This window comes from Alligator mississippiensis, chromosome 11, assembly GCF_030867095.1.
Source record: "Alligator mississippiensis isolate rAllMis1 chromosome 11, rAllMis1, whole genome shotgun sequence".
NCBI classification, from domain to species: Eukaryota; Metazoa; Chordata; order Crocodylia; family Alligatoridae; genus Alligator; species Alligator mississippiensis.
Genome location: NC_081834.1, coordinates 48,032,498 through 48,057,889, shown reverse-complemented (window position 1 = coordinate 48,057,889; position 25,392 = coordinate 48,032,498). Strand labels below are relative to the sequence as shown.

Genomic DNA, 25,392 nt, shown 5'->3' with positions numbered 1-25,392 from the left:
TAAATTCTGCCACTCAACACAGAGTCTAGGCTGGTGGTTTTAACAGAGCCTCACCTACACCAAATGCATAACTGTGCTGTGGGGGGAGGGAAGAAATTCTCCCCTATAACTGTCATAGCTGTGCCAATGAAAGTTTAGAGAGAGAAGGCCTGAGAGCCTACTCGGAAAAATAGTCACACTTAGGTTAAGACTGTGTGGAGCAAATTTCTTGTATTAGGAACAAAAGACTCCCTCTGACCTGACAAAGAATGCACTGCATGCCAAAGCTGGTCAAAGCCTATCCCTGCCATGCAGTTGTGGTGCATAGCTTATGCCTCAGCCTTTTGGATGGTGTATACACTGTGGAGCACACTCATCTTTATGTAAGTTTTGTCAAGTACCTGCCACATTCAGATCTGAATCAGTCTAGTGGCTTCAGTCACTACCAGATGCCATTGGCAAGAACTCACTCCATCCATCCTCATGATTAGGTCTTCCCTCAGGGGTTGGTATCAGCAGCCGGAGAAGAGACCAGGTTAAGGGCCAAGAGACATGGCTGGGTTAAGAGTAGTCAAGAGGACCTAAGAGTGAAAGGCAAGACAAAGATAGAAGTCAAGAACTGACATTTTATTTGTTGGATTGCTTTATTATATGCAACCCTTCCCAGAAAGAGCTCAGAGAGGACACAGATGCCAGGTTGTCTCTGTGACTAGCTTTTTTTTTTTGTCTATATCTCATTCTTGACACTTATGCACCAGAAGGAGTGTTATTCTTGTGGCTCTAGACAACTCTGTGCTCACAGAGACCAGGCACAGGTACAAGCAGCAGGAAGAGAGGTTGAAAGAAAGACAAGCTTCTTGTATTCTACCTTAATAACCAGGTGACTAGGCACCCACCTGGGAGGAGAAGGCCAGGGCTTGTAGAACCTGTTCACCTGAATTTCTTAATTCAGATATTTGAACCTGAATTTCTAGCATAGCTTTCTAACATCTTGGTGGTGCTCAAGGGAGGTCCCTGAAGACTGGAAGAGTGCCAGTGTTGTGTGCATAGTCAAGAAGTGGGGGAGCGAGGACCCAGGCAACTATAGGTCAATTATCCTAACTTCTATCCCAGGAAAAATCCTGGAAAAAAATTATCAATGAGTCAAGGTAAGATATGCTTGCAGAAGGTAGGAATCTGAATGACAACCAGCATGGCTTCATCCCAGGCAGGTCTTGTCTTACCAACCTCATCTCCTTTTACAACCAGGTAACTCACCACCGGGATAGGAGAGAAGAGCTTGATATTATATACCTAGACTTTCAAAAGGCTTTTGATCTGGTATCCCATGATGTTCTCATGGGAAAAATGGAGGTTTGTGGGCTTAACTGGTAGACAGTCAGGTGGGTGGGAAGCTGTCTGCGGGGTAGACCCCAGAGAGTCCTAATGAATGGATCTGTGTCATCCTGGGAGACCAGATCAAAGGCCTTTTGAAAGTCTAGGTATACAACGTCAACCTCCTCTCTCTTATCCAGGTGGTGAGTAGACTCCCAGCTCAATTAGCCTAACTTCTATCCCAGAGAAAATCCTGGAAAAATTCCTCAGAGAGCCTACACCTGACTGCAGAGTAACCCTGTGCCTGTGGACTGATTTGGGGCTAACTTTAGGGACAGTCAAGTCTTCACAAAATTGTTCCATTTCTTCTTTGAGATCTATCATCATAATGCTGCCCAGAAAACTGGAAAATGTGTGAGAGGTGAAAGAAATATTATTGCTATTGACTCATTCATTTTTCCACTTCTTAGTTATGTTTAATGATAAATTCCTTATCTGATAACTGGCCTGCATTCCTTATACCCTGTCTGCTGGTCACTTCCATTTCTTCCAGTCACAAAGAAACGTTTGATACCGTATTGTTTTCATTTACTCCTGTGCTGCCTCACCATGGATATAAAGCTAGGGAGTTTCTTGTTTCTCCCCATTGCCCTTTTTTGTTATGTCTTGCATAAATGTGATCAATTTATTTTACACAAGCCTTAGAGAGATACTTGGGGAACAGCTTTTTTTTCATTAGTAAGGTTGCTAAAGAGAAAAGGTTAGATTAAAACATAGCTTTTCTTTTCTCCTGTAAAAACCATGTGTTGCACCATTGGCCTCAATGGAGTGAAAGTGGTGAACGAACAGCTGAGACAAGAATCAACCCTGAAGTACAGTGCTTCGCTCTTAAAAGCAGTTGTTGCAAAGACCTGCATCTAAGCACTTACACTCATAGGATCATAGGCAAGCAGGCTTGGAAGGGACCTCACAAGGTTACATCTAGTCCAGCTCCATGTTCAAAGCAAGATCATCCCTAACCAAGTGTCCCCAGTCAAGTGTCCATCTCACCTGCTCTTGAACATTTCCAAGCATGGAGACTCCTCAGCTTTTTTAGGTAATCTGTTCCAATGCCCAGCCAGGCCCAAAATCAGTTAGTTCCCCATAATCTCCAGCCTAAAGTACCCTTGCTGCAGCTTGAGGCCATTTTTTCTAGTCTGGTTCCTAATAGGCACAAAGAAAAGCCCATTTCTATAATTACTAGATCGCCCTTCAGGTATTTGAAGATTGTTATCGAAACCTCCGGGCAGTCTTTTCTTCTTCAGGATAAATATTCCCAGTAATTTAAACCTTTCCATATAAGTCTTGGCTTCCAGCCCCTGGATATTTTTTGTTGCCATGCCACTAGATGTATTTCCTGGAGGAGAGTTTGGGCCTTCTGTAGCTGGTCAGTATAACGGAACCACAAAGTATCAATCCCCCATAAAGTCTTCAGGTATGCAATAATTTGGTTACATTTCCTGTAACAGGAGAACACTAGAGAGCTGGGAGAGTGGGGTGGACTGCATCAAACCTTTTTTCCAAGCATTTAGGAGTCCAAACACCCATGATTCTCAGAAGGAGATTAACTGTTAAGTGATTAAAATAATTTAACTTCCTTCTAAATGTTCCAGTTTAATCATTTTACTGAGTCACAGCTCATAATAATCTATAGTTTCTATTTTCCTGGAAGTCTGCATTTCCAAATCAGATTTCTTAGGGCTCTTAAGACATCCCTGTTTCTCAGGCTGTAGATGAGTGGATTCAGTACTGGGGTGACAATGGTGTAAAAGAGAGCCACAATCTTGTCTTGCGCAATTGAGTGGTAGGAGCTGGATCTCATGTACATGAAGATGGCTCCCCCGTAAAACATGCAAAGCACAGTGAGATAGGAGGAGCAAGTGGCCAGAGCTTTCTGCTGTGCTCTGGTTGAGTTCATCCTCAGGACCCTAAAGAAGATAAAGGCACAAGAGGCTAGTGTAATGGAAGAAGGGTTGAGGAGCAGGACAATGCCACACAAACACCAGAGTCTCATATTGAGAGGTGTCAGAGCAGGACAATTTTAGCAGAGCTGGAACGTCACAGAAGAAGTGGTCAGTCTCTTCTGAGCCACAATAAAGGAGAGTCAGGGTAAACGCTGATTAAATCAAGGCATTTACAGATGCTCCCATCTATACCCCAGCAGCTAAAAACAGGAGATAGTCCTGCTCACAAGGGATACGGCAAGGGGTTGCTGACAGCTAGGTATCTGTCATAATCCATGACTGCCAGACGGAGGCACTCTGATACACCCATTGCCAATGTGAGAAAAATCTACGTCCCACATCCAACTGGAGAAATGTGGTTGCCTGGGTCACAAAGTCTGCTAACATTTTGGGGACCACAATTAGCATCTGACAGATGTCCATGATGGCCAATTGGTTGAGGAAAAAGTATGTGGCTAATAAGATCATGGCCAGGGAGAACATGTGTACATTGGTCTGGCATAGGAGTCCCAGCACAATGAAGTCTGCTGAAGAAGTTTCATTCCCACTCTTCATTTCCTCTTCGTGTGGATGTGCCTGAAGTCCTGGACAAGTCCTTAGGGATTGTGCAGATACTTCTACTGGAGAATACCAAGAGCAAAGGAGGCACCCAGCAGGGTTTCTTCTCCTGTGGAACAAATGACAGACAGTATGGTTGATGAAACAATAACCTCACTTCCCTGGAAATAGTGTTTATTTAGTCTGAAGATTTTCTAAAATTAGTCCCACATTGTGTACGTCCAGCTGCAGCCCGTCCCCTGCCCATTCTGGGGAAAAACTCATGAAAGCTGGAGGCAAAGTGTATCTCTTATATGAGATCTTATCATGTCTGGTTGACTCCAGGTAAAGGTGTGCCCCTGATATCCCCAGTAAGATGCTAGATTGTGCCCACGTGCCTTCCCGTCATGTAAGAAAGTTGGTGTCTTGAAACATGGCCGCTAGAGCTCATCACACGCCGTGGGAGAATGAGTGACAGGAGAAGCCAGTTAGCAAACATCATTTTCGGTAAGCTTTCCTTGGTTGAAGTTTCTGGCTGGGGCAGTGAACCAAAGAGTATCTCCACATTGGAAGCAATCAGGGCTCGAAGTAGAGATGATATCTTTTATTAGTCCTAAAAGTTTTTGGCACAAAAAATAATTTTTTCAATTGCAAGCTTTCAGCATCAGGCACTGGAGAACAGATTGTAAGAGATCTCCTGGGTAGAGCTTTGCCCGGGGCGTTCCTATAAATAGGAATGATACTTCCCACTTGCTATTGCTGACCCCGTATGATCATTCCCTTTGCTCTCACATTACTTCACAGTGTCTCCCATTCCTGTCACCCATATAGACAGTAGGGCAGAACAATTGGTTAAAACTCACTGGCCTTAAAAATGTGAGGCTAGGCAGACATTGTCTGAGGAGACAATGTGTGTCTTTGAATAAAATCTGCGAAGAATTGCCTACACTGGCACTTTTTAGATTCATTTCAACTCTGAGACCAGAGAAGCTCCAGGACCTGCTACAAAGAGTTTCTTGGACTCAGGAGGTGGGTGACGGGTTATTCCATTGTATTTGATCCCTTTTGGTGGGAATGAGACTTCGGCAGAAGCTTGTTACATCCAAGAGGTGTCCGGCTGCAGTGATCTTATTATATAGGAAACCAGATTCCCTAGAGTGCAAACTCCTGTCCTTTCTCTCTCTCTCTCTCTCTCTCAGTCTGTTGATGAAACCCATCTATGTCATGGGAAGCCATTGCAAAATCTTTTGAACAACTTAATGTTACAGCCGTAGCTCTGAATAAGAGAAGCAGCTCTGAAGTCCTGTCTTAGAGGGACCACCGCAAAGTACCTTTGGAGCACCACAGGGAGCAAGGGACTGCTGGCTCCCCTGCAGCTGGGGCAGGCGTGTATTGTGGGGGACGAAGCTGTGCTGCATTCCCATGGCAATGACTTTGGTCCCTGAGGATTTCATCTTCTCTTTCCCTGAACAGAGCCAGGGAGGTGATGGTTGTGACTGGAAGGTGGGGTGCACTTTGGGATTATAAGGCTAGTCCTTATTTCAGGTTGGAGGTTGCCCAAAGATGAGACTAGACAGTGATTCCCTTCCAAGAGCCCAAGTTACCGACCAGGAGAATTGAGGCCTACACTAAACAGATGGAGAAGCAGGAGGAAAAAGAAACAGAAAACACAAGGCTAAAAGACAGCCAGAAGAGACAGCAGCAAGAGATAGCAAGGACCACCAAGCATGAGATGGGAGAACATGCACAGACGCACACACTGTCCTGCTGTGGAAAACCGCTCCAATGGGAGAGAGAACCAGTGTGCAAGACTTTCCAACCAAGATCAACAGAAATGAAGGAGAACCCCTAGCAAGCCATGGACTGGACCTTGGAAAATTAGCCGTCCAGATGAGTTCAACATCACTGTTTTAGAGCAAGGGATCCTTGCAAGGCTCTTGTTGACCACTAACTTTTTTTTTGTTTTGTTACAGCCATGAAATCAAATGTAAAGGCAAAAAGAGGGAATCCAGCCACAGAAAACCTAGACATTCAAAGGAAAATCTCCGACACCCTGTTCTCTAGGGGTGCACAGGGAAAATCAGACATGTTTTGATTCCTGATCCTACGCAGGAGCTTAGGAAATGGGATTTCATGACAAAGCATCACTTTTCTCAAGTTATTGGGAAGGATTTAAATAAACTATGGATCAGATGGCAAGGCACAGTGTCTTTCAGGAAAATATTTTTTCTCCTTTTGCGGGGACAGGCATGGGGAAGATGGGAAGAGGAGGCACAGGAAACGGCGGAGTATCCCTTCCCCCTGCCCCGCTGTCCTTTTTTATTTACACAGAAAGAAGTTCAGATGCATGTGTACACTTGAAAGAAAAATGGATATCCGAGGCAGCCTGCTTGGAAACCCCAGGTACAGGGCCTGACACAGGTTGCTTTACGTCACATGCTCCTTTATGACACGGGCCATCTTGTCACCAGGGAGACTTGTGATGTGAGAGGGAAAAAGGCAGCCTCGAGTATTTTTTCCCATACCTCTGCTGGTATCCCCCGAGAGCGAGTGGTTAGTTTGACTAGGTTTCCCAGGTGTTGTTTATTGTTGTCCCTCTATTTCTAGGATTAGTGATTAGGATTTATATTGTTAGCAGCTTAGTTGGTAGGTTAATATTAGTTAGTTTATATAGTTTGTAGCTTAATATTATATAGTAAGTAGAGTTATCTTACAATTAGTAGGAATTAGTTTTTGAGAAATTATTAATATCCCCTAGAGATAAGATACCCCATAGTTTTTAAGGACAGTTTGAAGAAAAAAACAAGAATGGAGAGAAGACCAGGATCCCGCCCAGTGCGTGTAAGTGTGGCTTGCTACAGCTTCTCCTTCATTTCTCTTGCTCTCGGTTGGGAAGTCTTGCACTCTGGTTCTGTCTCTCACCTGCGGCTTTCCAGTGTAGGACATTGTCTGGTTTCTCCCTTCTCATGTGCTTGGGGTTCCTTGCAACCTCTTACTATGCAATTTGTGAGTCTCTTCTGACTGTCTTCTAGTATGTTGCTGTCTTCCTTTTTCCTGCTGCTTCTCCATGTGTTTAGTGTAGACCCCTATGGTCCTGGTCTGTAGTTTGGGCTCTTGAAATGGAATCACATTTAAATCTCATGTTTGGGCTTCTGCCAACCTGCAGGAGTGACTGCCTGTCTTGCAGAGGCGTGATGAGAAATGTAGTGCCCTGAGCAAGGTGTTGTTGAGGGTTGGAGAGTGCAACACTTGCCCAAGGTTGGTGCCATCTGGCCATCCTCTAGACATGCTAATGGTGGTTCATTCCTATCAGATCTGACCAAACAGCTTTGCACGGCTCCTTCACCCGGTCTTCTGCAGAACCATGTGGGATTTCTGAACAATACGGACCCAAATAATTATATAAACGTTGCCTCCCATGTCCTCATCCTCACCCTCACCTTTTCCCTTCAGTTCCTGCTGCTGAAGATTTCAGTAGCTTCAGGGGCTACAATATTACCTCTCAAAGCACCTGGCCACAGAACAAGCAGAGCTTTCCCTTGGGGAGTAGGAACAATAATAGTCTTTGGCAGGACCTAGGACTTCAGGACCATGGTGTTCCCCACTAAATAGGGAAAGTGTCCCTACTGCTTTCCCATAAACTGCAAAAGAGTAGGTCATCCCCACCCGGGGAGACTGGGCCCCAGAGTGCCTTCTGCCAATCCTCTCTTCCCTTCCTCCAGCTCCCAGAGCTCCAGGTCCCGGGCAGCCGGCAAAAGAAGCTAATCCCGCTAACCCCTCCTGAAAGCATGAGGACCACTCCTGCCAGGTCCAAGACCAGCTCCCCGCCGCAAGGCCAGACAAGGGCAATGGACAGACGATTGGCGCCCGGCAGCACCAACCAGGTGAGTGTGGCATGACCTGAGCATTTCCAACCATGTGCCCATGGTCTGCTTGTGGAGATGGGGAAACCAAGGCACAGGCTGCACGAGGGTCATTGGCAGAGCCATGGATGGGGCCTGGGAGCCCTGTGCTTTGAGCACTACTCCCATGTGGTCTCGTTCCATTGCCTAGGAGCTTGTAGTGCCTCAGGCCTCCTGTTGCTCCAGGAAAGGCTGTGTTCAGGCAGGTTGGGCAGGAGCCCTCTTGGGCAACCCTGCACAGAGTCTGAGCTGCCTGCCAGGGCCCTGTGAATTCTGGGGCTGCTGTCGACAGTGTGCAGGACGGCACAGCCTCCCACCCCCTCGGGATCCCATGGAGTGTGCAGAAGGATCCCCAGCCCATGGCCATGTTAAGGTGCTTAAAGGACTCTCTCTGTTTCCTGGCAGGATGTCACCAGTCTCCATGACTGCCTGAAAATTCAGAGCTGCCGGGCTTTCCTCCCTGTCCATAAATGGGACCAACGAAACCAGCAGCTGGAGGATCTGGAAAAAGCCCTTGTCCGGCTGCACGGCATAGAGAAACTGGGGGTACTGCGTAGAAAGGTGAAGTCCTGGGGCATGGCCTTGTGATCTCAAGGGGTAGATGAGTCTGTGTGTGGTGAAAGGTCGCTCATGGGGTTATTGGGCTATGGATGATGGATGCGTACAAACACAAACACAAACACACACACACAGAGAAAGAGGCCTGCACTCGGGAGTCTGTGTTCACATGCGAGGGTGTTGTGGCAAATGCATGTATGTCACTGTGCACTGGAGAAGGGTTTTTGTGTGCATGATTGTGCACTCCCAGTTACATTCATTGATCAAGTCGAATGTAAGTGTGTCTCACGTGTCCCTGCATTGGGGTGAGGTGGGGTGGCTGGCCTGTCTGTGGGGATGTGTCCTGTGGGGTCGCTTACTGCTGTCTGCACTGACTCCTCCTTTGTTCCCTCCTGCTTCCCATTGAACCTCCAGTTCTGGATCGAGAAGGAGCAGCAGGCGGAGCAGTATTTTCTGGACTGGGAGCAGGAGTGGGAGGAGGAGGAGAAGCGGCTCCAAAGGCTGGGGCCAAGGCTTGGGTAAGAGGAGGAGGAAGGTGAAGGGCTTGTTCATAATCCCATGTGGAAGTTCCATGGACATCAATATCTGCCCACACAGAGCCAGGGAGGGCGTCATTGGGGCTGGCTCTGACAGCAGGGAGCTGAGCACCTTTGGGCCTTGAGTCCTCTCCATGCCAGGGACCCTCTCACACACACCTCCTCTATGGCCTCTGACACCTCTTCCTTCCTCCCATTCATCCCTCTTACAGATCCCCTGGAGCCCCACCGTACCCTCCACCCCAAGAAGCTTCCCCAGGGAGGGTCTTGTCTGGGGCTGAGGCTCCGCTTGGACCCGAGAGGATGAGCTGTTTGGGTCCGTCAGGGTGAGGGTGACAAAGCCGTGCAGGAAAGGGAGGTGGCTCTGTGCTATTGTGCTGGGAGACCACAGCCTTTCTGCACAGCTTAAAAGTGCCTGAAACAGCTGTGGGATGTGGGAGCATCCCCAGCACTGGCAGGGAGGGACAGCTGAAGTCAGGCAGCGTCCTGCTCAGCCCAGACCACCTCAGGTAGCAGCCAGCACGGGCACCACAGAGACCACAAATGAGATATTTGTGCCTGGACATCAGGCAGCCTCAGCGTTTTCCTAACATTTCCCCTGTTCTTCCCTTTTTTTGCAGGGACAAGAGTTGGAGGGACACACAGTCCCATGCCAGGCCTTCACTATTCCCCAGGCCGAAATTACCTCCCATATAGTTGGACCCCAAATTTTAATAAAGAATTTAAAAATTAGTTGGACTCAGGATGTCCTTGGTGACCTTGGTTGGTACAACGCGGAAAGGAGGACACAGGGGTGCAAACAGGTACAATGGATATCAGAGGGGGTGGGCGAAGGAGGACATGCTGCAGCCTCATGAGATCCCAACACACCCTGGAGAAAAGGTTGGGACAGACCTGTTTGTGTTCAGGGACAGAAACAATATGGTCCCAACACAGGAGCACCCAGTTGGGGCGGTGAACTCCCAGAGGACACTGGAAGTGGACGGGGGATCAGGAACTTGAATCATGTTCCTTCTCCTCATTGTGTTAATGGCAAGGCTGGAGCCAAGATCCCCACCTGGGACAAAACCACAATTACCTTTGCTGGGTGCAGGAAGAGAAGGACCATGTCAAGTGTCAGGAGTTAACAACTCAACAGTGGAGGGAAGCTGGGGCCGTTCCTCCCCCTCCCCAGCAGCCCTGCACTTCCCAGAGCTGTCTTGAATTGCAGCAGATTACATGGTAGAGTTTGAAAGCAGGAGGAAAAAGGCCATAATCCTCAGAGTGAATCTCTGGGTCATGTCACGCCTTTCTTTGGCTAGGGAGGGGAAAGGATGATGTGGCAGTATGATAAAGCAGGGTTGGGAATTGCCATGACTGTGCAGCGCCAACAGGAAGCTGGGTGCGGAGGGCATGGGAGCATAGAAAATACCACTCTCTATGGCCTAGCCCTACCCTGACTTCGGCAGAGCAGAGGGGCTTGGTGCCCACCCCTCCCTCCTCAAGCTCCTGTCTGTCTACAGCTGGAGGGATGAATAGCATCAATTGTTGCCCCATTACCCAACAGGAGCCTCCAGGAGCAGGTCATTCATCTCTGTGCTCTGAGGCCTGGGCGTTTCTCATACAGTTGCTGATCTGGGAGCAGCAGGCGTATGCTCACCAGGGAATAGACTGAGACCCCATCTCCCCTCCCCAGGTCATTCTGCGTTCACTTCCAGGCGTGCCCCATGTGGAAGATGTTGCAGGTCACTACTTCCTTTAGCCAAACTAAGCAGGGACCTAAGTGATATGCCCAGATCACTGCCCCAGAGCCCACCAGTCAGCCGCCCCCAGGGAGAGAACTTCTCTGCAACGTAACACAAGCTGAACATTTCTCTCATCACATGCATAGCTCCAGAGTTTAAATGAAGCAGACGACATCAGGGGGAACTTACTCAAAGGTTTGAAATCAAACATCCTTGGGCCACGTAGGGGTGCTTGGTTGCCCTGGGGGATGGAGCTGGGACTCTGCCTGAGCCCTTCCCCAGCAACTGGAATAGGAGTGGGAATGAGAAAGACCCACATCCTGGTGTAAAATGCTTCTGATGTTGAACCGGGAAAAGAAGAAAAGTAAGGAGCTCCTTTCTGGACAGGGGAGCAAAGGCTGGGAGCAAATGGGGCAAAGAACCTCATGTTTCTTGGTTACAATGCTTTTCCTCAAGAGGTGTGGTCCTGCCTGGGATTTAGATCTTTGTGGGACTGGTCCCCCAGGGATAGTGCTCTGTGACGAGAGAGGAGCAAAGTAGCACCACCATTTCCCACCTCCTATTGCCTCCTCCATACCACATTCTGGCTCAGGATGTCCTTGCTGACCATGGTTGGTACCACACAGCAAGGAGGACAGACATCGTAAATGGTACATCTGAATTTGGGGCAGATTCAGGGTGGAAAGGATGAGATGTACCTTAAAGGCTAAAAGAATGCATGCAACCACAAGAAAACTTAAAAAAGGAAAGGAGACCCCCCCTCCCCTGTTCACAAGGGATGCACAAGGAAAGCAGCAGCCAGGTGAGCGTGTCCACACCTGAGCATTTCCACCCCAGTACCTATGTTCTGTATAGTTGGGGTGTCTGAGGCACAGTCTGCAGACATCCTGGGAACTGCAGCAAGTCATTTTTAGACCTTGGAGCCTAGGAGCCCCATGAATTGGGCACTAGTCCCATGTGGTCTTGATCCTTTCCCTAGGAGCTAATGATGCACCAGGCCACCCATTGCTCCAGGAGAGGCTGAGTTCAGACAGGTTGGGCAGGATCATTCCTGAGCGACCCACACAAAGTCAGAGCTGCCTTCCTGGGCCCTGTAATTCCTGGGGCTGCTGGAAACAGTGTGGAGGATGGCACAGCCTCCCATCCCCTCGGGATCCCACAGACTGTGCACAAGGAACCATGTCAAGGTGCTGAAGGGATGTCTCTCTTTCCCAGCCGGATGTCAATCGTATCAGCAACCACCTAGCATTCAAAGCTCTGGAGCGACTTATTCCTGTAGTGAGCAAAAACAACAGGGAAGGGACACCCTGAAGGGACAGTAACTCCACAAAACGGAGGAACCACCTGGTTCCTGAGCGTACCCAGAGGTCTCTTCCAGCCCTGCATTTCTGTTGGTACCTATACATGTGCCCAAGGCCTGCTCCAATGCTTTTTAATTAGAACTCATCAGAGCAGACTCTGCTTAATTGATTAATCAAGTCTGCTGGAGCATTCAAAGTGGTATGCTCCAGCAACCTCGATGTCACATGTATTCAGCATCCCTGCATTTCAAAATGGTGGTTGGGGCACTTTAACTAAAGCTCATCTGAGCGCTTTAGTTAAAGTGCCCCCGCCAGTGTTTTGAAGCACAGGACACTAAATATATAAGACCCTGTGAGACGCTCTAATTAAAATGCCACCCACTCCCGCCCACCCACCCTGGAGCACCGGTAAAGATGCCCTATGGTTCTATGATTGTACAATACACACAAAAATTGTACCACCTTGCCTCTAGCATGGATGATGTAATGCTTTAAAGGTGCTTGTGCTGCTACTAGCACAATGCCCGTCAGGAATGATGGAGGTGTTGGGGGTGGGGGCAGGAATAGAAACCAGCCTCCCCCCACTACTCTGGGTTCAGCCACACAAAACACCCCCTCCACCGCACCGAGTCCTTCTCCACTCCCCCCGCTGCTGCTGCCCCAGGTCTTGCCCCGCTCCCTCACCCCGCTGCTGCTACTCCGGGCCCTGGCCTGCTCCAGAGCGTTATGGAGAGACAGACATACAGCCGGAAGTGGCAAGGCTTTTATTATATTAGAATTTTATCTAGTAAGCTTTTTTAGGTCAGCTAAACCTGGTGATAAAGACCCCAGGTTGGCCTCAGAAACTCTCTTTTCAGGCAGGAACTGAGATCCGTGCTGTATTGTCCCTCTGCAGGTGAGCCAGTATCAGCACATCTGTGGCACTTAGTGTAGCCCTTCTGCTGAGCATCTGTCAGCAGCAACAAGGGCCGGGTTCAATTTTGGGGATACTAAATATATTTTACCTTGGCTCGAGCCCCCACCCACTCTACCTGGGAAACACTAAATAAATTACCAGGGTGTCCAATACAACCAACCACCCTTTTCTCACAAGCAGCCTATACACAAAATCCAAATTTATCACAAAGCATAAAGAAAAAGAGAAGTAAAACACTAACTATGATTTTAAAACACTACAAGCTACAAAACAAAGTCTATAGGTGGCACCCTCTTATGGGGATCTTCACCCATACCCAGGCAGACTGGGACTTGGGACTCCTCGGTGGGTAGTTCTGGGGGCCTGCCCCCTACACCGGCCTTTCAGCAAGGGGCTGGAAAGGGCAGCCCTGACCGGAGAGTCCAATGAGCTTCTCCATGGGTCCACTGTGCCGCAGGGAACTGCTAGAGAGCGTAGGTCCTTCTCTATTGCAAAGGACCCCTTGTTGCTCCCTGCAAAACTGTAGTGCTGATCTTTGCTTTCATGCAGTGGATTTGAAGCGCAAATGGCAATTTTCATCAGTATATCGCACCCCAAAGTTTTTAGTCCTCATCCCAGCTCTGCTGGGGCAGGAAACTGCAGGAGAACTCAGAGGAAAGCCAGCCAAACAGCAAAAGAGCCTGAACTGCAACCAGTGCCAACCGCACGGCACTGGTCAGGACACAGAGCCACAAAAGCAACATGTGCCAGGCCCAACATACAGCAAACAAACGTACAGCAGGGCTCAGCAATACAGCTATGCTGAGACACAACAGCTGTAAAACAATAAAAGCGGGGCTCAGGCCTGTCCTACACCCGGGCCTGAGCGTACAACAAGAGAGCGCCAGGTCGATGTAGCTGCAGCCTGGACATATAGTCTCAGCCACACTGCCTGGCTGAGACCTAACAGCTATGAAACAAGAGAACAGGCCAGGCCTATGTTGCCTTGGGCTTGGACCAGACCTAGCACCCAACCACAGCACTTGGCTGGGGCATACGGTACAAAAGGGACAAAAGAAGACCCAGGCCTATTTCACTGGGCCTGCACTGGGCAGAAAAAAAGCCAGCCAGGCCTGTATACCACTGAGGCCTGAATAAGCAACAAGAAGTGCCACAGCTTCGCCCTGGCCCACGTCTGTCAGCCAACACATGGCTGGGGTTCAGCCCCACACCACTGGGCTGAAATGCAACATCTGTGAAACAGCAAAAAGGGCCCAGGCTTATGGCTGCAGCCTGGACACTTAGTGTCAGCTAGACCACCCTGCTGAGACCCTACAGTCCCCAACACAGTGACTGCCAGGACCTGTTTCCTGGTCAGTCTCCATTAGGGAATGATGCTGTCATGGCATCCTCTCTCTCAAGGCCGGCACAGCCGGCAGCTGTCAATACCCCATTCCTGGGCAGCCTGCCCAGGAAGGATACACTCATGGCATCATCCCACTCAAGGCCTGCGCAGCCAAAACAGCAAGCAAGACACGTAGCTGGGGTTCAGTGACTGTAACAAAAAGGGCCACATACGCCCCATAGAAACCCCAGAACGCCTGGCAGATCCCAAAAGGGCTGATCAAAAGTCCCAGGAAAGGGGGAAATCTACTTGTAGGGTTGGAGTCGTGGCAGCGTGTGGTTCGCCGTTGTGTTTTAAAAGCTCGCTGTCAATCAATTTCAGCGGCGCCCAGCTGATGACGTCAGCAGGTGGCACCGCCATGAAGAATTTAAAAGGCACTCAGGGTGCCAGCAAGAGAGAGGGGGGACCTGCCTCTGGGCCAGCTGAGGCTGAGGCAGGGACAGCCTTGGGGCACTGAGATAAGGTGATGCAGAGGCCGCAAGGGCTCAACTAGCACACAGCAAAGGGGCTCCAAAAGGCAGAGCCTGGAGAGCCAAATCCTCAACCTGTTTCAAAGTTTAGGTCCCACAGGGAGTGGAGAGAATTCACTGAAACCCAACACGGGCATGGGCTTTAGAGGAGACAGCCCTTCCACCGTGGAGCCGTTCTTGTTTTGTTTTTTTTTATTATTTATTTTGCTTTGTGAATAGTTTTGAGAAGCTGCAAGAGCCAGGGCACACATAGGCCCTCATCCAAGACCCACTACAGGGAGTTGCTTCTTGCATACAAGATCTGACAACCTAGACAGGGCCAGAAAAAACACTGCCAGAGTTGTCACAGGCTGGGACCAGACCAGGCTGATGTGCCGAATCAGATTATATCGTCTCAACACCGACGGCTGGCATGTGGCTGGATTGTAGGGGAGGTGGAGCCCCTGTGGCAGTCGAGTGGTAGGCCAGGCTATGGCCAGCAGCCGCGAAACAGCAGGTGGGTACTTTTGACAGACAGAGAGGAACTAGGCACAGAAGCGTATTGGTTGAACAAAGACATTTTTTACTTACGCCGTCGATGTATACAGCGTAGGAAGAAGAATTGATTTATAGATTTCATAGACATAAGGGCTGGAAGGGACCTCAGAAGATCATCGAGTCCAGCCCCCTGCCCAAAGGGCAGGAAGTCAGCTGGGGTCATAGGATCCCAGCAAGATAAGCATCCAGTTTCATCTTGAAGGTGTTCAATGAAGGCGCTTGAACCACCTCCGGTGGCAGGCTGTTCCAGACCTTGGGGGCTCGGACAGTAAAGAAATTCTTCCTTATGTCCAGCTTGAAACGGTCTTGTAGTAGTTTGTGACCATTCGACCTCGTCATCCCTTGGGGCGCTCTGGTGAACAAACGTTCCCCCAGATACTGGTGGTCACTCCTGATAAACTTGTAGGTGGCCATCAGATCACCCCTGAGCCTGCGCTTTTCCAGGCTGAAGAGCCCCAGGGCTCTCAGCCTGTCAGCGTAGGGTCTGCTTCCCTGACCTCTGATCATGCGCGTGGCTCTTCTCTGGACTATCTCAAGCTTCTCCACATCCTTTCTGAATTGTGGAGCCCAAAACTGGATGCAGTACTCCAGCTGCGGCCTCACTAAGGCCGAGTACAAGAGGAGAATGACGTCCCGGGATTTGCTTGAGAAGCATCTATGGATGCAAGCCAGCGTTTTGGTCTCTTTACTAGCTGCAGCATCGCAGTGCAGGCTCATGTTCATCTTGAGGTCAATGATGACCCCCAAGTCTCTTTCTTGCATAGTGCTAGCCAACATAGCACTGCCGAGCCTATAAGGATGCTGCGGGTTTTTCCTCCCAAGGTGGAGAACCTTTCATTTATCGGCGTTGAACACCATCAGATTCTCGTCCATCCACTTGCTAAGCCTGTCCAGGTCAGCCTGGATCACCCGCCTGTCTTCTGGTGTGGATGCTTTGCCCCAAAGTTTGGTGTCATCGGCGAACTTGGCCAGTCCACTTCTGACTCCAGTGTCCACATCATTAATGAAGATGATGAACAGTATGGGTCCAAGGACAGAGCCCTGGGGGACCCCACTGGTCACAGGACACCACGATGAGTGACTTCCATCAATTACTACCCTCTGGCTCTGACCCTGGAGCCAGTTTTCCAGCCAGTGGATCGTGGAGGACCCAAGGCAACAATTGGCCAGTTTCTCCAAGAGGTGATCATGGGAAACCAGATCGAAGGCTTTTTTGAAGTCAAGATATATGACATCAATCTCTTCTCCCTTGTCCAGGTGATAGGTCACCTGGTCGTAGAAGGAAATGAGATTGGTCAAGCAAGACCTACCCGCAACAAACCCGTGCTGGCTATCCCTTAAGATGTTGGCGTCAGCCAGTCCATTAAGGATGGCCTCTTTAATAAACTTTTCTAAGATCTTCCCTGGGATAGAAGTCAGGCTGATGGGCCTATAGTTAGCTGGATCCACTTTCCTCCCTTTTTTGAAGATAGGCACCACATTGGCCTTCTTCCAGTCTTCGGGCACTACACCAGAGCGCCAAGAGTTTTCAAAGATCCGCTCTAGAGGCTGGGCTATGATGCTCGCCAGCTCCTTGAGTACCGTGGGGTGAAGATTGTCAGGGCCGGCTGACTTGAAGGTATCCAGCTTCTCAAAATGTTCCTTCACAAAGTCAGCATTAATGGAGGGCAGGGGATCACCCTCACCCGGACTTCCCTGCCCTGTAGCGGGCATGGGAGTCCCATGGGGCTGATGAAAGACCGACGCAAAGTACCTATTTAATAGGTTGGCTTTTTCCTGGGTGTCAGTTGTCAGTTGCCCCATTTGGTTCAGCAGGGGTCCAATGTTGCCCCTGCTTTTCCTCCAGCTCCCCACATATCTGAAAAAGGACTTCTTATTGTCCTTGATGCTCAAAGCTAGCTGGAGTTCAGTTGCAGGCTTGGCTTTCCTGGTATGCTCCCTGCAGGACCAGACCAGTGCAGAATAATCCTGCTTGGAGATAACTCCCATCCTCCATCCTTTGTAGGCCTTTCTTTTTAGCCTCAGGAGGTCTGCTAGGTCCCTGGAGAGCCAGGGGGGTGCTGTGCCCTCTTGCTGCCTTTCCTCCGAGATGGAATAGACTTAGTTTGTGCAGTGAGGATCGCTCCCTTGAGGAGCAACCAGTCTTCTTGAACTCCCCTCTCCCTGTGGTCATGGTCCCTTAGGGCCTCACTGACAAGCCTCCTGAGCTTGTCAAAGTCAGCTTTCCTGAAGTCAAGGACTTCCGTGTTGCTGACTGACTTGCCAGATTTTTGGCAGATGGTGAAGGTGATCAGCTCGTGGTCGCTGTCACCCAGCTTCCCATCGATCACTAGGTTGCCGACTAGGTCATCCCCAGTAGCCAGTACAAGGTCGAGCAGTGCTTTGCCTCTTGTTGGCCCATAGACTTCTTGAGTCAGGTAGAGGTCATCCACGCACGAGAGGAAGCTTTGCAACCGCTCAGATTTTGCTGACTTAGGTTACAGTTCCAGTCGTGAGCACTTCAAGTACGATGAGATAACCTGAACGGCTTATCGGGCATGCAGGGCACAGGGTACGTCAGGACAGTCAGTGACGGGGTCGTTGGTGGGTGATCAGTCCACCAAGTTCACTCTGAGATGTGCGCGGAGTTCTCCAACTTGGGCGGAAACTGCTTCAACTTTTATATGACTAGCAAGCCAATCACTAGTAACTAGGCATGAATAATTTATAACCGGCCAATGGTGGTGTGCATATTTGCATAAAGTCGGCGGGAACTTTTTTCTGCACTGGGGTTTTCCCCCACAGCGGAAAATTCCACTGTGGCGAGAAATTCCACAGTGTTATGAGCATCAAATCAATGAAACTTTCCACTGTGACATAGGCACTTAACCACTGGGTTCTGACAGCCCCAAAGTCAACCATTGTAAGAAACATGAGTACTCCAAGTAGGGACTTCTGTATTTATGCCACTGAACCCCTCAGTTGAATTTATTTCCATCAAGTTGTGGTAGGCAAGTCGAGGGGAGTCTCACCTGCATGGGTACTCTGTAAAGCGTTTGACATGTAAGCTGAAGCATTAGTGGTATACTGAGCAGGAACAGGAAAGGATCAGAGATGTGACCTGGGAAATTACTATTATGGATCCAACAATCATGTCCCACACAGAACTGCTAGGCCAGGTCCTTCAGGCACTAGGACAGGTCTTAGACCTGCAACAGTTGCAGGGAGCTCTTCAGCAGGAATGGCTCCAAACAAATTCATCACTGCTCAAAAAGCCACAAATTACTAAAGATGATGACCCCGAGGCATACATCAGATCATTTGAGTGGACTGCCTTGCAAGTGGGGTTAGACTGCATGCAGTGGGTCTCTCAATTAGAAATGTTAGTAGTAGATAAGGCGCAGGCAGAGTATCGGTCTCTTTCTAGAGAAGATGTTTGTAATTATGAGACTGTTAAGGCCACAATCCTATACCACCTTGAGATAACACCAGAAAATCATAGGCTGGCCTTTTGGGCCTGTAAAGCATGTGAAGAAACTCATCCTTGCATTCCGATGCAGGCACTAAGAGATAGGCTTAAAAAATGGCTTTTTCTGAAACTTTATGACCTTGATGGGGTGATCGATCAGATCTTATTAGAGCAGTTCATGTGGAACTTGGAGGCGGAGATGCAGAGGTGGGTGCACAGACACCAACTCTGCAACTGTGAAGAGGTTCTCTGGATTGTGGACACTACCGCAGTATCAAAATGTGACAGAGGCCAAAGTAGAGGCCTCACACCACCTAGCATGAGTAGCCAAGAGTGGAAAATAGAAAACAAGAACCACCGAAGGTAACATCACATGTGGTGGGGTGTTATCAATGTGGTAAGGCAGGCCATATGGCTAAAGGAGTGCCAACAAGGCCTAAATCCTTTGAGCAGGTCATTAGTAGATTAGTCTATATATGCTCAGTGTATACAGTAATTTTTTTAAAATTTCCTGCAACAAGGAAATACTAGTGAACTGACTGAGTGGAGGGGATTTTCTCATGCCTTCCTTATAGGGTTTAAGTGATAGAGTGCAAAAGACTTTGATTCTCTGTAGGGCACTAGCTGAGAAACTCAATAGGGCACTGGCTTAAGTGACTGAGAAAATTTTAGCTTCCTTCTAAATGTTCAAGAAAACCATGCCAGTAGCCTTCTTAGTTTAATCACACATAGCATAAAGTAAACTACAGCTGCTGTCAATTTTGTTGGAAGACTCTGCATTTTCCAAACAGCTTTCTTAGGGCTCTTAAGACATCCCTGTTTCTCAGGCTATAGGTGAGTGGATTGAGTACTGGGGGCACAATGGTGTAAAACAGAGCCACAATCTTGTCTTGCTCTGGGGAGTGGTAGGAGGTGGGTCTCGTGTACATGATGATGGCAGCCCCATAGAACATGCCCACCACAGTCAGATGGGAGGAACAAGTGGCCAGAGCTTTCTGCTGTTTGGTTGAATTCATCCTTAGGACTGCAGCAAGGATGCAAGCATAAGAGGCTAGGATGATGGAAGAGGGGATGAGGAGAAGGACAACGCTAGTCACAAACAGCAGAGTCTCATATTGGGATGTGTCAGAGCAGGACAATTTGAGCAGGGCTGGGACCTCACAAAAGAAGTGGTTAATCTCTTTAGAGCCACAGTAGGAAAGGTGCATTGTAGAAGCTGCAAGAATCAAGGCATCTGCAGATGCTGCGATCCAGACCCCATTTGTCAGGCCCAGGCAGACTTTCCTGCTCAGGAGGACTGGGTATTGCAAGGGATTGCAAATGGCTACATACCTGTCATAAGCCATGACTGCCAGAAGGACGCACTCTGCTCCACCCATTGTCAAGGAGAGGAAAATCTGAACCCCACAGCCAGCTGCAGAAATGGGGTTGCCTGGGGTCAGGAAGTCTGCTGCCATTTTGGGAACAACAATCAGAGTCTGACAGATGTCCATGAAGGCCAATTGACTTAGGAAAAAGTACATGGGGGTGTGAAGGGAGGAATCCACTTTGATTAGACATATGAGGAGAGCATTCCCAGACAAGGCAATGATGAAGGCTAATAAGATTATGGCCAGGGAGAACTTGTGCACTTTGGTCTGGCTCAGGAGTCCCAGCAGAATGAAGTCTGCCGAAGAAGTTTCGTTCCCACTCTTCATTTCCTCTTCATGTGGCTGTGCCTGAAGCCCTGGACAACAACCAAGTGCCTGGTGGAATATGCACACACTTTCCCTGTGGCACTCCTATGCACAAAATAACGGCACCTGAGGCAGCTGGCATGTTTTCTCCTGTGGAAGAAATGCCAGACATTATGGTTCATGAGACAATAACTTCACTTTCCTGTGAATAGTCTTTAATTAGGCTAGAGGTTTCTGAAAGTAGCCTAGCGTTAGTACATGCAGCTGCAGGCCCTAGCTATGTGTGGAGTTCCAGTGGTTTAAGTCATGGTACATCTATGCTGCAGGTACAGAATTGACTACAGAAGGAATTAGCAATCTACAGCCTGCATAACCTTTGAATTTGGCCCAGAGGTTTGGGGGCATTTGTCAGTGGGGACACACTTTCTGCAGGTGCTGCCCCTAGGCTGCTATGAGAAGTAACTCCAGCTGTAGGACTTCTACTTGTGCCACGAGAAGAGACTAGTAACAGTGTTGGACAGGTGCTAGCACCCACCCACCTCCAATAAAGCCAGATTATTCTGGTTTGTAGTTGGAAAAGGTTGCCTATCCCTGAACTACTATGCTCTACAGAGACATTTTATCTGGGTTTCAATGAGTTAATTGGAGCCATGGCATTGAGGAAGTCTGTGCATGCTATTTTCCCTGCCAGGTGAAGGACAAATAATGAGTTCCTGTGCTCCATGCTGGTAATAGTACCCAAATAGTAGCCACACTCCTAATACTACCTTGTTACTTGTGAGTCTAACTGATGTCAATGAGAAATAATCTCACAGAACCACCTCATGGCAAAAGATTGCACAATGATTGTATGTGGGTCAGTCATTCTGGCCACTCTCCTTTTCCATCACCATCTACATTGACATTCATCATTATTAACATTATTAGTAGTAATAGGAGAAGGAACAATTGACAAAGCAGGAACTGCATGTAGGAGTATGAGTAGATATTCTCTGTCCCAAATGCCTTAGTATTTAATAAACAAGTTCTAAAAAAACCCCAATACCTGCTCCCAGGAAAGTTTCTATAGAAAATCTGGGGTATAGGCTGTAGCCAGGTTGGTCTAGGGACATAGACAGACAAGGTTCTTTGGGTAAATCTGATATTTTTTATTAGACCAACTAAAATAGTTGGAAAAATTCTTCTTTGCAAGCTTTCCGGGCAAACACCCTTCTGCAGGCGGAGGAAGTCTGCAGTTGTTCTGTGCTCTTGGATGGAATACAAGAGACGCCAGAGGCCAGCAAGGAACCTTGTCTGCCGATAGCGATTCTGAAAACCAAAGTACTGGTTAAAAAGAATGTTTTGAACAGAATTTTTTTCCATCAGCTCTACATTTTTAGTGTTCGGTGTTTCCAGTGCTTGAATTGATACTCCTTAAAAATATGTGCAATTCATAGGACAGGCTCTCAGTTGTTTCTGGATACTAAAATACAGCAACTCCAGCAGCCAAAACTGAAATAGACTCGATGAAAGGTATCGCCTCCAGTTGTAGGCTCTTAAGAAAAGAAAAAGAAAGAAAAAAGTAGAAAAGAATACAACCAAAGCTGTTTGAAAATAAATAATAATTTTCATGAAAAAAGTGAAATAAAATTATTCTCATTTTGGTTCAGCTCTGTGCCATATCATTTCAATTCTACTAAATCACTTATAAAATATAATTAAGAAGAAATGTCAGTTCGAAAATGCTTTTGGTAAAAAAACTGTCAATCAGTATTTCAATTAATGTGTGTGGATATTTTTTATTGGAAAAGGACATTTCACTCTTTTAAGGGACATTTTCCCCCCAAATGAAATAATTCAGAAAGTTTCTAGTAACTGGCTGAATTACACACAGTGCAAAATACTTTGTGAGGGGGCTAGACTTGGAGTGGTACAGGTAAAATAGCTGAAGAAAAGCTTCTATAAAATTAGGAACAGAAACGCCTCCGTGAACCAGAGGGAGTTTGCTTCTTCCTATTAGATAAAATCCCCAATCTCACTGAATTCTCTATTTCTGCAGTGATGGCACTGCTGGATTAACTGGTGAGATAACACCCATGGTGTGAAACAGTGAGAAAGACCTTGCTATGCCCTTCCCTGACTTTACAGACCCATGTACTCCGTCACAGGTGATGTCTAGCTATCCCTGACAAATTAACATTCACCCAGCCAACCTTTTCGTTTTATACTGGTGAGATCTGGTTTTGCCAGAGAGCTAGCTTTATACTGTCAACTAAAATGTGTCTATGCCCTAAGAAACCAATGAGACATACCTGAGCACCATATTAGATGTAATAATTATATCCTAATGAAGAATTTGCATGATAAGAAGTTTTAAAATCTGATAGCCTGATTTGTGATCATCTCAAAAGCTTTTTAAAATCAACTAAAAACTGTTGATAAAGATCCCAGGTTTGGGCAGGAGCCCTGATCCTTGCTGTATTACCCCTCTGCAGGTGAACCAAGATCAGTGCTTCTTTGAAACCTTGTCTCTGGAGCCTTGGTAAGAAGTTATTTTGCCCAGAAGGCTGCCCACACATTCAAGATCATTAAGACCTGAATCTAAAAGATTTCTTTCTTTCTGTACTAATGATTGTGTGACTCTCTTCAATGAGTGGATATTTCTTTTAAATCAGCAGCTCACTATGCTTTATCGGTATTGTCTTAGCAATTGTCAGTGGTTTGTATTCCAATATTAGATTGGCTATTAAGATGTCTTTGCCTTTTTTTTTTTCCTCTAATGTGTGGTTTTCCTGGACTCAGCTTGTCAAACCATCCTTGATCTCCAAAATCTCCCTGGGGCTCTGCAGTCCTCGGCCTCGATGTTTTCCTTCTGGCAGAGTGAACTAGAAACCCTAGAGCTCTATAACCACCAAACTTTGTACATACCATGTAGCTACAGAAAGATAACTAGGATTTAGCCCCTCACATGCAAAGCTAGGGAAAAGAGAAAGTCTAGAAAAAGTGGCACTTCAGTTTTCTCTTTGAGAGAGCGCAGACCCCGAAGTAACTGTGAGATACAGGATTGTGAAGCAGCTCTCAAAAGCAGCCCTTCTTTGTGTAGGTTTCAAATGCATTACGATGGAAATATTTTATATGTTATTACACATATATGTTATGCTATACCACATGGATCATATGTGATATGCTATGTTAGACTAAATCTCTCTGCATCTGACATTTTTAATAGCCCTATAAGTGGCTTGGGGGAAATCCTGGACCTGCTAAAGTGAACAGGGAATTTGGAATGGGAGTCCAGGACAGCCTGACTTTTACCCCTTCTTCTCAAACATTTCCTGCTCCTCAGGTTCCTTGGAAGTTCATCAACCTATGTAGCTACGCTGACAGGAATAACCTGTTTAAATTAATTATGTCCACATCAAAAAGCACATTGCAGTACATTTGTTTATAAAAAAAAAAATAAAACATATTTTATTGTTAATAATACTAGTCAATTTACAATAATTAGGATTAAAGGTAAAATGGCATTATTGAATTGTAATACTTGAAATACATTTTGTGAAACATAACTATGCCACTTCTCTGATTATCACATGGGATTCATTAAGGAGACATATGGTACTGTTTGTAATAAAGAAAGATCTGGTTTAAAGAATCTTCTCCTGTATAAAATAGGATAGGAAGAAAATAGTAATTACTTACCTTGATCTGTTTTATTTCTTTCTGTGACCACTTCAGTAAGAAATTTATACAAAGAGATTTTGATCTCTTGCAAAAAATACTGTCATTCATTTAAAAAGAAGCTCCCATACCCCAAATCTTTACATAGCTAATCTCTTCTATGCTATTATATTCCCAGAATCCTTTCCTTTTCCCATCCCATTGGTATGTGTACCTTTACAGGAAATCATGTGTTACTGGCTCTAAAGAAAGTACATTAGCAATCTATATGAACTACTTTTCTCACTACTTTTACTTTTAAAATTAAAGAACTGATGGTCGTAGGCATGGCGTTTCTTTAGTATGGGGCAGGAGTAGTTTTCATAAGAAATAAATTTCTTTAAAATGCCTCAGGCATGAACTCCATTTAAGCTTCAAAATCAAAATAATGTGATAACAATTAGTGCCCAGAGACTGAAAAAATACTTTTATATGGGTTGAAAAAATGCAACATGGGCAATATATAAAAACAGTCTGAAATCAGCCTTAAACAAGGACCATCTACATTAAAGAAAGGGACAGTGTAACTCTGGCTTTTTATTGTGCTTCTTCATTTAAATGAGTAAATTAGCTAGCAGAGAGAAGGGAGCAAGTGTCATAAAAACACAGCCTTTTAAAGGCCAAGTCAAGATTTGAGGGCATTATGTCACCTCTTCAGCAATAGCCGTGAAATCTAAGGGGAGCAACATACATAAACATTCCCACACTTTGGGGACTCTTGTCCAAAGTCCTTAATTAAGTTGCACTTTCAGTCCCATCAGGTGCTCTGGCAGACCTTCCTCCATTCAGGTGTATGAAAACTCTGCAAAGTTCTGCTCAGGGAAATTTCCTGGCAACCTCTGTCTTGACATGGGAAAGAACAAAGCATTTCAGGAAGGACAAAAGACAACATGTTTCAGGCTTTCTTAAATGAAATTCTAGGGGTAGTTTTGTTTTGTTTTGTTTTTTATTTTTCTTTGTTTGTTACTTCTGTTTTAATTTGGGACATATTGTATGGAAATAGTTCGTTTAAATACAGAATACCAGATCTCTCACTGCTGGATTTTCTAGTGCAATGAGACTTCTGGGTTCTGACTCACTCGACATGATGTTTCTCCGTCAAGAACATCAATTCCTCAAACATTCGAGTGCAACACATCCTCTCACACAGACAGTCCGGAACAAAGAAAGGACAAAGGAACATGTGCCCTAGTTAGATTTGCCTCTCATCATTTGTAGGATGCAAATTATGGTAGAAGAACCATAGGCCTCGGACCTGATTCACACAAATGAGTGGAATCTAGTCCTTGATTGCAGACCACAGAATCAGGTGCTTGATCTGAGACTGTTTGTACATTAGTCTAATATGTACGAGAGGGCATCTGTAGCTCTCCTTAGCACTTTGAAAAATCTGTTTAAATTCTGCCAC

The 25,392-nt window shown here is 46.9% G+C and overlaps 1 protein-coding gene across 1 annotated transcript; it reads right to left on the bottom strand.

The window, feature by feature from the left end:
- Positions 1-19,364: 19,364 nt before the first annotated feature.
- Positions 19,365-20,306, bottom strand: LOC132243867 (olfactory receptor 2V1-like). Its single transcript, XM_059714383.1, has one exon. The coding sequence runs from the start codon at positions 20,304-20,306 to the stop codon at positions 19,365-19,367; it is 942 nt and encodes a 313-aa protein (XP_059570366.1).
- Positions 20,307-25,392: the final 5,086 nt, after the last annotated feature.

What these genes read in the sequence shown, in the direction of transcription:
- LOC132243867 (XM_059714383.1), bottom strand. Translation starts at nt 20,306, where the DNA reads ATGAAGAGTGGGAACGAAACTTCTTCGGCAGACTTCATTCTGCTGGGA.